At 29.6% G+C, this 12,665-nt stretch overlaps 2 protein-coding genes across 7 annotated transcripts in view; one reads left to right on the forward strand and one right to left on the reverse strand.

Moving 5' to 3' along the window:
* The window catches only part of LOC119600355 (RING finger protein 17), a 183,435-nt gene that overhangs the window by 14,669 nt on the left and 156,101 nt on the right, over positions 1-12,665 (reverse strand). The gene's annotated exons all lie outside the window — the stretch shown is intronic.
* Positions 6,045-12,665, forward strand: part of LOC119600359 — a 52,800-nt gene continuing 46,179 nt past the window's right edge. Inside the window, exons 1-2 of one of the 5 annotated variants that reach the window (XM_037950527.1) lie at positions 6,045-6,157; positions 10,471-11,045. In XM_037950527.1, coding sequence (XP_037806455.1) covers positions 10,988-11,045 — 58 coding nt within the window. In that variant the 5' untranslated portion in view covers positions 6,045-6,157; positions 10,471-10,987. The other 4 variants (XM_037950528.1, XR_005231135.1, XR_005231137.1 and 1 more) reach the window with 4 other exon arrangements.

Genomic DNA, 12,665 nt, shown 5'->3' on the forward strand with positions numbered 1-12,665 from the left:
GGCAAACGAGTCTTTCCAGATTTTTCACCAACTTACATATGTTCCACGAAAATTACAGTCAACTGCCGAATGTCAACCTGACAATTCTCCAACCTATACTGGCGCCCTACTATGCGAAGAGTAAGAGATACTTAACGGGTTCAGGAATCTAGCAAAAGTTGCTCTGTCATATCAATCAATGACATCTGTTGAAATAACATCTGATAGTAATGGAGAGAGTATCCAGAAATATATGTCATTTGGATATAACAGTCTATTAAACCGCAGACACTATGTGGATCCCGAAAAAAACTCAACCAACTGAACAGCCAGGACAAAGTTTTGAGGGCAACTGGCAATCAGTAGTTCCAGATTATCTGGCGGAAAGGCCGAGCATACATAGATGTATTGGTAGCACCTCCTTTCGCCTGGAATTGATATAACACCAAGATGGAGATTTCACCAAGGTAACATGCCCCATGGCGGAAGGTGGAAAGTAATTTGAAGGTCCAGAAATGTAGCAGATTGCAACAAAAGTGGCTTTAAAAAAAATGCCTTGAATTTAAGCGCTTATACGCTTGGTATAGTTTACCAGATTGCTACAACTAGGCGAAGAAGTTGGCATTTCGATTGTTGACTTGAGGTGGGAAACGAAAAAGTACCAGAAAATCCACTTTTATAGATTTTCATTCAATCAATTCAAAAAGCTAATTAGTAATTAAGAATGTTCCTAATTAGTTTAACAAATTCAAATAAAGTAATAAAATAAAATGATTAATCTAATTTTGAAAGGATGATAATTTAGTACAAACATAATTTGTTTGTATACCATCCACTCCTTCTTCATAACTTCAATTAATATTAAACATAAAAAATTTTATGGTTAAATTAAAATAATAAAAAAAAAATTAGTTTGGAGATTGTTAAAACTAATAAAAACAAATATTAAATGCTGGTTACTTATGGTACCTCTATTTATACATATTATTTTTAAAAGTTTATTTTTTTTCTTTAAACACAATTGATGTTGTCATCGTCGCCAACATTATCATCACTTTCAAAAAATTATAACAACAATAAACTGCTCTACTTTTATGTTCATCTATGAACTCATGTGCCCAAAATCGTTCAAGTTCTTAAGATGAGTTTTTATTTTTTACAATTGAAAATTTTCAAAATAATCGAGAGGATGCTTAAAATATAGCAATAACATGATTTTGAATTAAATTTGACATGTTGGAAATTGTATGTAATTTTTTTAAAAATGATTGTTAATAAGATACAAACGTTAGAAAAAGAAGAGAATTAAATTTGTTAGAAGCAAATTATAATAATTGGTTTCTCTTGGTTATTAACAATTTCTAAATTTATAATTTTGTTTGTAAAAAAAAAAATTCAGCAATTTATGTTTAGTACCAAATATGGTGAATAATTCTTTGACCATTTTTAGGAAATTTGAAAAATTACAAAATTTTTATGATATTTTTATTACTGATGTACACATACACTCGGATTTAGAAGAATAGGTACAGAAAAATCTTCGGAAAGAAGACTTGTTTCCTAAAGAAAAGGTCTTCCTAAGAAAGACATGTTTCCTATTGGAAGTCTTCCTAAGGAAGACATGTTTCCTATAGAAAAGTCTTCTTAAGGAATTAGAAGAATAGGTACAGAAAAATCTTCGGAAAAAAGACTTGTTTCCTGAAGAAAAGGTCTTCCTAAGAAGGACATGTTTTCTATTATAAGTCTTCTTAAGGAAGACATGTTTCCTATAGAGAAGCCTTCTTAAGGAAGACTTGGTTCTTATAAAAAGGTCTTGCTAAATAAATTTTGTTTCTTATAGGAATATTTGTTTTCTATAGAAAAGTCTTCCTAAGGAAATTTTATTCCTATAAGAGTCTTTCTAATGAAAATTTATTTCCAATAGAATAAATGTTCTTAAAGAAGACAGGTTTCCTATAGAAAAGATCTTTCTATGAAAGACATGTTTCGTATAGAAAAAGTCTTCCTAAGGAGAAGTCTTTGTAAGAAGACTTGTTTCTTATAGAAAAAGTATTTTTAAGGAAGACTTGTTTCATATAGGAAAAGTCTTCCTAAGGAACATTTGTTTCCTATAGAAAAAGTCATCCTAAGGAAGACTTGTTTCGTGTCTTCCACGTTTCCTATAAGAAGTGTCTTCCTAAGGAAGACATGTTTCCTACAGTAAAAGTCTTTATAAGAAGAAGTCTTCGTAAGAAGACTTGTTTCTTATAGAAAAAGTCTTTTTAAGGAAGACTTGTTTCCTATAGGAAAAGTCTTTCGAGAAAAAGTCATCCTATGGAAGACTTGTGTCTTCCACGTTTCCTATAAGAAGTGTCTTCCTAAGGAAGACATGTTTCCTACAGTAAACGTCTTCCTAAGGAGAAGTCTTCGTAAGAAGACTTGTTTCTTATAGAAAAAGTCTTTTTAAGGAAGACTTGTTTCCTATAGGAAAAGTCTTTCCTAAGTCATCCTAAGGAAGACTTGTTTCGTATAAAAAGTTCTTCATAAGGTAGATTTGTTTCGTACAAAAAATTCTTCCTAAGGAAGACTTGTTTCCTATAGAAAATTTTCCTAAGGAAGAGTTGTTTCCTATAGAAAATTTTCCTAAGGAAGAGTTGTTTTCTATAGAAAAAGTCGTTTAAAGAAATGCTTATCTCCTATTAAATTTGTTTCTTATAGAACAAATCATCCAGATGAATACTTGTTTCCTATAAAAAGATACTTTCAAAGGAATACTTGTTATTATAGAAAAATGATTTCTATAAAAAGAATATTCCCAAGAAAGACATGTTTGCTATGGAAAACATTTCCTAACAAAAAACTTCTTCAGTTTAAAGAAATTTTTTTAAACTCGTTACAATAAAAACGATTCTTAGAGCCAAAATTTAACAAATGCCTGCAGTAGATCAATAATGAACATGATTTAAGTACTTTGACATTATTACCGCAATTTTTGCAATATTTTCAACAGCTTTAACTAGTTTTTTTTCTTCTCAGATTTTTTCCACTTTTTTATAAAATAAAAAAATATACATGCATTGATCTTGCTTGCCTTTATTCAGCCTTCTTGTCAGAAAAACTGAGGACAGACAAATTTACAAATGAAGAACACGAATTTAACATTGTAAAACTCATCATGCTGAGAAAGATGCTGGGGCCGAATAAAATAATGAATTCACATAAATTACAAAAAAAAAAAAACTCAATTTAAGGCCTGCACAAACTGGGGAATTGAAAAGAAGTGAGTGAACATAATTTACCATTAACCATTATCAACGTTGACTACTGTCAGCTTGTGACCTTGTATTTGATGATACAGAATCGATAGTGTGCTAAAGTCGGTTAGTAAATGTCTTTAACCTCGCATAACAAGAATTAAGAATAAAATAAGATAACGATAAGGAAAAGATTTTATTAAAAATCAATGGAATATTATTTTTTCATTCTAAACAGTAGAAATAAATTTAATAAATAGCTTTTGCTTATGGATTTACAGTCACGCTTAGGTATCTAAACAAAACTTGAGAAATATTTTTGAAATTAATAAAATTTTCATAATGCGAATATAATTCGCCGCTTAATAAAATTTTGAAAAAAACAAAAATCTTTTTTCCACAATTATTATTTCTTATTGTTACTTTTTTCCAAGGTTAAAAATAATATTAAAATTCTTTTTTTTTTTTCTTTTTTATACTCTTTGAGCCATTGATTCTTAACACCTACAACCAAAATTTATTGTATATTTATACACATATATTCTTGGTTTTTTATACGATTTGTGTTAAACAAAACAAAAGACTTAAAACACATACGCACAATAATTTCAATTTTAGCACTTTAATTGCGTTGTTTGTAATTGATGGCACAAATCTTAACCTCAAACATCTCAAGATGGTTTTTTGATTAATTGAGATAAAAAATGTTTATTACACACAATTATGCCTAAATACTTTGTATAAAAACCAAAATTTTATAATTAAACAAGGTTTTAATTAAAGAAATAAGTATGTGTGTATAATAGGGGTATAACTTTTTGAAAGTTTCGAAAATCTTGTGGACTTGTTGCTTGGTTTTAAAACCTGTAGAAAAACGTAGTTCATTTTAAGTTCTAGTTCAGTTCTAGTTCAGTTCTAGTTCAGTTCTAGTTCAAGTCTAGTTCAGTTCTAGTTCTAGTTCAGTTCTAGTTCAGTTCTAGTTCAGTTCTAGTTCAGTTCTAGTTCAGTTCTAGTTCAGTTCTAGTTCAGTTCTAGTTCAGTTCTAGTTCAGTTCTAGTTCAGTTCTAGTTCAGTTCTAGTTCAGTTCTAGTTCAGTTCTAGTTCAGTTCTAGTTCAGTTCTAGTTCAGTTCTAGTTCAGTTCTAGTTCAGTTCTAGTTTAGCTCTAGTTCAATTCTAGTTTAGTTCTAGTTCAGTTCTAGTTCAGTTCTAGTTCAGTTCTAGTTCAGTTCTAGTTCAGTTCTAGTTCAGTTCTAGTTCAGTTCTAGTTCAGTTCTAGTTCAGTTCTAGTTCAGTTCTAGTTCAGTTCAGTTCTAGTTCAGTTCTAGTTCAGTTCTAGTTCAGTTCTAGTTCAGTTCTAGTTCAGTTCTAGTTCAGTTCTAGTTCAGTTCTAGTTCAGTTCTAGTTCAGTTTAGTTCAGTTCTAGTTCAGTTCTAGTTCAGTTCTAGTTCAGTTCTAGTTCAGTTCTAGTTCAGTTCTAGTTCAGTTCTAGTTCAGTTCTAGTTCAGTTCTAGTTCAGTTCTAGTTTCAGTTCTAGTTCAGTTCTAGTCAGTTCTAGTTCAGTTCTAGTTTCAGTTCTAGTTCAGTTCTAGTTCAGTTCTAGTTCAGTTCTAGTTCAGTCTAGTTCTAGTTCAGTTCTAGTTTCAGTTCTAGTTCTAGTTCAGTTCTAGTTCAGTTCTAGTTCAGTTCTAGTTCAGTTCTAGTTCAGTTCTAGTTCAGTTCTAGTTCAGTTCTAGTTCAGTTCTAGTTCAGTTCTAGTTCAGTTCTAGTTCAGTTCTAGTTCAGTTCTAGTTCAGTTCTAGTTCAGTTCTAGTTCAGTTCTAGTTCAGTTCTAGTTCAGTTCTAGTTCAGTTCTAGTTCAGTTCTAGTTCAGTTCTAGTTCAGTTCTAGTTCAGTTCTAGTTCAGTTCTAGTTCAGTTCTAGTTCAGTTCTAGTTCAGTTCTAGTTCAGTTCTAGTTCAGTTCTAGTTCAGTTATCAGTTCTAGTTCAGTTCTAGTTCAGTTCTAGTTCAGTTCTAGTTCAGTTCTAGTTCAGTTCTAGTTCAGTTCTAGTTCAGTTCTAGTTCAGTTCTAGTTCAGTTCTAGTTCAGTTCTAGTTCAGTTCTAGTTCAGTTCTAGTTCAGTTCTAGTTCAGTTCAGTTCTAGTTCAGTCTAAGGGTATGTGTAAACTTGATTGGAACAAATATTGTACCAACAGAGGTTTAAACGGATCAGACGAATGCAGAGCGTGCTGATAAGATTGTGAAATTTTACCCAAAGATTCTCTATAAATAGAACAGTAAAATCAAGCATCAAGTAGCTAACTTTGTGATTCCATGGTAAACAAACCCATTAATCCAGTTGCTATAATTGCTACATCGTCATTACAACTTTAAAGCACAAATAGAAGTCTTATGTGAAATATTCTATAAACTTAAACTCCTAAACACTTCAATAAACTTTCAACATTTTGTGGCATAACACATAACAACTAAATATCATTAAATGTTCTGAAAATAAAAACAAGAAAACTAATAAACTTTTGGGGGCACGACTTTACACATACAGCAATAAATAAATCTCCCAATGCAATAGCAGCAACAACAATAATAAGACATAAAACCAGTTTTGTAGCAACATAAAATAAGCTTAAACGAATGAAAAAGCTTCTCAGTTGTAGTACAACCGATGTTGAATAAAAAAGAAATAAAAAAAAAAAACGAAAGACTTAAGACACAAACTCAAAAATTGAAAAATAAAAAAATTAACAAAAATCACTTTATGAGAAGAAATACTGCTACAAAAAAATATATAAGAAAAATTAACGAATTGCAAAAATATCTAAAACAATAATGTTCAGTAAGTCGTGGACTTTTGAACAATTGAAAACATAAAAGCGGGAAATTAAAGCATAAAGAGAATAAAATTTTCAAATTAAAAAAAGTTAAACTATAGTAAATTTCAAATCTGTAAGAAAAAAAAAAACTAAAAAGTAGAAAAAAATAATAAATTATAGTTTATGTGCTGTAATTTATATTTAATAACTGAAAATATTTAATTTTTTTAATTGTTAATTTTGTGGTAAACGCCTAGCTTTTTGTAAATTTTTTGGTGTGCAACATTTAATAAATATTTCCCAGTAAAATTTGGCAAAAGAAATAAAAATCTAAATAATGACTGTAATTACTTTTAAATACATTAATTAATAACATTTAATTTATATTTCTAAGTATGTCAGCAATTAATTGACATTCACAATTTTCCTTTTTTTTTGTTTTGTTTGATTCAATTAAATATATTTTTATAAAGTAAATTAAAGTTGCAAAACTTGTTAAAAAAAATGATATGACAACTTGTTGAAATAAATAAAAAATGTTTAGAATCAGCTGTCTAGTACAACTATTACAAAGTTTTACGCAATTTTTTGCCATTTACTTTCAATGAGCGGTTACGTCATTGAGCACCGAAATTTTAAAATATATTTTCCCATTAGAAAATTTTATAAATTCAAGCGCAATTTTCAGTTATTCAAAAATTAGAATCTGAACAAAAAATATACGTTTTTAATTTCGGGAATAGAGGAATATTTATTTGCCAATTTTTTTTTGACTTCTACCTCGAATCTTGATCTTGAACGTGACATTGTGTTTGAAGAAAGCTGTTTTTCCATTCATGGACCGACCGATCCTCTTAAAATTTGACAGAGATTTTGTACGTGATTTCGACAGAAAGACAAACGGATATACTAAAACGTCTTAGAATTTTAAATAAGATATCAATATACCCCTTCTCATTGATTTATAAAATGTAGAGCAGACATCATCGTAGGGTTGGTAAAATTGTTATAATTGGTAGTATTAACCATATAAATGTGTACTTTTGACAACGAGCTTAATAGGGGTAAACATTCCGAATCGTAATTTCCGATCATGATCAAATTTATTATTTATTTGTTCTTATATGTTCAAAAGGAAAACAATTCCATTATTTCCAAAATTCAACATTAAGATTACTTCTAGAGGATGACTTAAGAAACAGTGAATCAGAATCAGAAAGACGACAGCCCTCTTTTTGCGAAAGATGCGAATATGTCCTTCTTGAAATGTTTCAGTTTGAACTACGAACAGAATTATTGATAAAAATTAGTGTTAGTTGTAGGACCTTGATTGAACATGATGACTCTCCACATGATAGATAGATAGATAGATAGATAGATAGATAGATAGATAGATAGATAGATAGATAGATAGATAGATAGTTAGATAGATAGATAGATAGATAGATAGATAGATAGATAGATAGATAGATAGATAGATAGATAGATAGATAGATAGATAGATAGATAGATAGAATAGATAGATAGATAGATAGATAGATAGATAGATAGATAGATAGATAGATAGATAGATAGATAGATAGATAGATAGATAGATAGATAGATAGATAGATAGATAGATAGATATAGATAGATAGATAGATAGATAGAGATAGATAGATAGATAGATAGATAGATAGATAGATAGATAGATAGATAGATAGATAGATAGATAGATAGATAGATAGATAGATAGATAGATAGATAGATAGATAGATAGATAGATAGATAGATAGATAGATAGATAGATAGATAGATAGATAGATAGATAGATAGATAGATAGATAGATAGATAGATAGATAGATAGATAGATAGATAGATAGATAGATAGATAGATAGATAGATAGATAGATAGATAGATAGATAGATAGATAGATAGATAGATAGATAGATAGATAGATAGATAGATAGATATATAGATAGATAGATAGATAGATAGATAGATAGATAGATAGATAGATAGATAGATAGATAGATAGATAGATAGATAGATAGATAGATAGATAGATAGATAGATAGATAGATAGATAGATAGATAGATAGATAGATAGATAGATAGATAGATAGATAGATAGATAGATAGATAGATAGATAGATAGATAGAGAGATAGATAGATAGATAGATAGATAGATAGATAGATAGATAGATAGATAGATAGATAGATAGATAGATAGATAGATAGATAGATAGATAGATAGATAGATAAATAGATAAATAGATAAATAGATAAATAGATAAATAGATAAATAGATAGATAGATAGATAGATAGATAGATAGATAGATAGATAGATAGATAGATAGATAGATAGATAGATAGATAGATAGATAGATAGATAAATAGATAGATAGATAGATAGATAGATAGATAGATAGATAGATAGATAGATAGATAGATAGATAGATATATAGATAGATAGATAGATAGATAGATAGATAGATAGATAGATAGATAGATAGATAGATAGATAGATAGATAGATAGATAGATAGATAGATAGATAGATAGATAGATAGATAGATAGATAGATAGATAGATAGATAGACAGACAGATATATTTAATTAATTTTCTTGTTTTAAATAAGTACATATCTTTGTAAGAATGCAAATTTCTTTTGCATTTAGAGAAACCGGCAGTTAATCGGTTTATTCGTTATTTAAAATTTTGCAAATATTTCGACACTGTAGTAGTATAGAGTGTCAATAAATAAAAAAAACTAATTCATAAATATTAAAACATTTTTGAAACAAATTTAGCAATAAAATTTTATAGCAAGATAAAAACACTAACAATATTCAAACTTTGCCACAAAAATGTTGCTTGGTGTCTAGTTAAAAGTATGTCTATTAAATTTTAACCACATTTAATTTGGCCAAAAGACATTTGCAACAAAAATATTTGGGTGTAAAGAAACAGGAAATTTGAAATACTACAATTATCAAAAAAAAGTGTTGTAATTTTCTAAACAAAAAATTACGAAAACAAATTAAGTATAATTTGAGTATAAAATAGGAAATATTAATTAGTTCAAGTGTTTAATGAATAATTTTTAATAATTAAACATTTTAACTTCTTAACCTTGTTAAACACTTTGAAAGTTGGTTTATTATTAAAAAAAAAAAAAAAATGCGAGAAAAATATTTATTTTTAATAATAAAAAAGGTCATACGAAAATTAATTAAAAATTGGTTATACATACGAATATTTTTACGAGTATATGTATTTATAATTCAAAAAAAAAACTAGTTTTAAAATTTCAATAAGATAAAATTAAAATAACACGATTTATTTTTTAAAATGCAAACTGCAACTGAAACAATGATATAAAAACAAAACAGTGGGGATGGATGATGATTAATAAATTTGTAAATTAAATTGAAATTGCAAAAAGGTTTATTAAACAGTTGGTCTAGAGTAGGGTTCTATAGTTGAAACGAAAAGTCGACTTTTCGACTTTTTTCATTTAGTAAAAAGTCGACTTTTCGACTTTTGCATTTTATGAAAAGTCGATTTTTCGACTTTTCGACTTTTTTCATTTAATTAAAAGTCGACTCTTAGAGTTTTCGACTATAAGTATTTTATAAATAGTCGACATTTCGACTTTTTCCGACTTTTCGACTTTTTTGACTTTTCGGATTTTTGTTCGACTTTTTTCGACTTTTTTCGACATTTTCCAACTTTTCGATTTTTTTTTCGACTTTTTGACTATTTTCGACTTTCGAATTTTTTCGACTATTTTTTGACTTTTTTCGAGTTTTTCCGACTATGTTAGAGTTTTTTACTTTTTTCCACTTTTTTAAAATTTCCGACTATTTTTGACTTTTTTCTACAATTTTCGAGTTTTCGACTTTTTCCGACTTTTCGACTTTTTCCGACATTTTTCGACTTTATTCGACATTTCGACTTTTCGACTTTTCGAATCTTTTCGACTTATCGACTCTTTTCGACTTTCCGACTTTCAGACTTTTCGACTTTTATTAACAAAGTCGACTTTTGGACTTTTTTCACAGACGATAGTCGATTTATCGACTTTTTTGGAACAAAATAGTCGACTTCGACTTTTCGACGTTTTTCGACAAAAAGTCGATTATTCGAAAGTCGATTTATAGAACCCTAGTCTAGAGTTCGTTTAAGAATTTGATTATCTGGTATGCTCTTTGATTTGCATATTCCAACTTGCTTGGTTTAGAATGATCCACATAATTAGTCATTTCCAAAACAAAGCTTTCAATTATTGTTTTAAACTCCACTGTACTAAGAGGAGCAGCAACTGCATCATCCAACTTAAATTTTAAAAGAGAAAGAGAGAAACTGAACAAACAAACAAAATCTGACTCCCCAACCGCAACAACAACAACAACATATGATCACATTTATATTTTTGTTTTTGCATTTGTTTATTTCAGATGTTCGAATCTATGTCGGTTGGTCAGGTCCTACCTTAAGTTTTGAATTAAACACGACAACAACAATACAACGTAATATAAATAACAAATATAAGACAATAACAACAAAAAGAAAAAATATATAAAAAATAAAACATAAACATTAAATTGTTGTATACGAAATCAATGAAAGAAAAATCTAATAAATTACTTGTTTTAAATCAAACACAATACATTCAAGCAGAGTGTACAAGAAAATAAGAAATAATTACATAATTTTAGTAACAACAAAAACAAAAAACAGAAAATTTTCCAAAATATTTATAAACAAGAAAATTCTTTAAAAACACATATGGAGCCAACAAAAACAACAAATTTGTTTAACACATTCTTCGCCACATAGAAAATAATATAAATTTATAAAAAGTAAAAAAAAAAAAAAAATTGTGTGATTTTGTAATTTCGTTAAAATAAAAATTGATAAATTGCCGCCTGTTGCTGTTGCACTTTTTCTTAAGTCTACAATTTTTATATCATTATGTTGCCGAGAATAACGTTGGTGTTGTTTATCTTATTTGGATTTCTCTTTATAACTGGTAAGTAGTGATTATTTAAATTAAAAATTTCAATTTTCTTTGAAAGTGAAAAAATTGTGTTTAAAAAATTTTACTATATAAACTGTTAATAAGCCGGGATTTAGGTGTGTAAAATGAAATGAGATTTAGTCTAAATACTTGACATACTTTCACAGAATTTGGAAAAAAAAATGTCGTTTAACATTAACTATTTATCTTTTATATGACAACACCGGTATAATACATTAAATCTGACATCATATACTACACGCTTTTTTACGCAGACTTGACAGACTTCTTGTGTCAAAATACTTATTTAAATCAAGTCCAATTGAAACTGGATTTTTAAAGCGGCACCATGATGCATACATGAAAACGCAGCACCTTTTGAAAAGCAAATGGTGTAAAACCGGTAAAAAGGAAATTTTTTCGTTCGTTTGTAGCAAATAATCTAAAGACTTTCGGTAATTCAAACTAAATGGATAAAAATTTAGTTTTGTATGGTCTCATATATGGACTTAGGTTTCACTGGATCGATCCTTTCATCATTTAATATCGTGGTTTTCTAATTTATTACATTTATGCTGATTTGTCATATCATCACCCCGTGGTCACGTTACCTTTATAACACTTCTCATTCGATGAAAAGAGGTGCTACCAGTACCTCTACGGGGACTATAAGCTGGTGATAATCAAATGTATCCTCGGTCTTTTCATGGAATGATTTGACGTGGGATCGCACCAGAACACTGTATAATCTAGTACAACGGGTGGTCAGTTGTAGGCAGAACTTTGTCTTGGTTAGTAAGTTGGTTGAGGTTCCTTTGGGATCAACATAGTGGCTGTGATTGCAACCAGAATTCGCGGGAAGGGGCGCTTGATTAAAGGATTGACGCACGGTAAAATATAATTTTCGGGATAATTTTCTGTTACCGCTCTTAGTTCCCCTGGGGCAGGTTCCCTCGATGCTTTCATCGTCACCTCATCTTGGTGTATTGCAATCCCAGGTGCTAACAGTACCTTTAGTCTGCCGGGACTATAAACTGGTGATGACATTTCACTAGTCCTTGGATGATTTGACATGGGGTCTAACCACATTATCTGGTACTACGGGTGCCCAGTTGCCCAAAGGACTTGTCCTAGCTGGTCAGTTGGTTGAGGTTTTTTCGGGATCCACGTAGTGGCTGTGGTTTAAACCCAAATTCTCGGGAAGGGGGTTCTTGGAGCGGTACAAACCACCAGCGGTAAGGTTGTGGATTAATAAAATGTTGGAATTGAGCTGATAATGCAAAGATTGGGTATGTGATGGAGTGAGATGTACCATCCGAATACTTGTATCTGATGGACGAGAGGAATCTTGGCATGTATCTGTGGAGATGTCGGAATGACAGAAGAAGTAATACCATAATCTTTTATTTATCGGCGATTTTTCTTCATGGTTGGGTGTTTTGGAGTTTACTCTAAACATGCTCAATCACAGTCGGTCCTTGTGGCCACTGAAATAAGTCTTGTCAATTGAAAATGGATCCGTGTTTCGGACTACCAATCTCAGTAGTGTGGTTGGGCGACCTTAAGAGGTCCAGAAATGCACTGGGGTGAGTCTTTAGATGATGAGCATTTTTGTAGGGACAAGGGCATTCT

This window comes from Lucilia sericata, unplaced genomic scaffold (assembly GCF_015586225.1).
Source record: "Lucilia sericata isolate MDLA Ls3-8-SP2 unplaced genomic scaffold, ASM1558622v1 Contig000111F_arrow, whole genome shotgun sequence".
Taxonomy (NCBI): Eukaryota; Metazoa; Arthropoda; class Insecta; order Diptera; family Calliphoridae; genus Lucilia; species Lucilia sericata.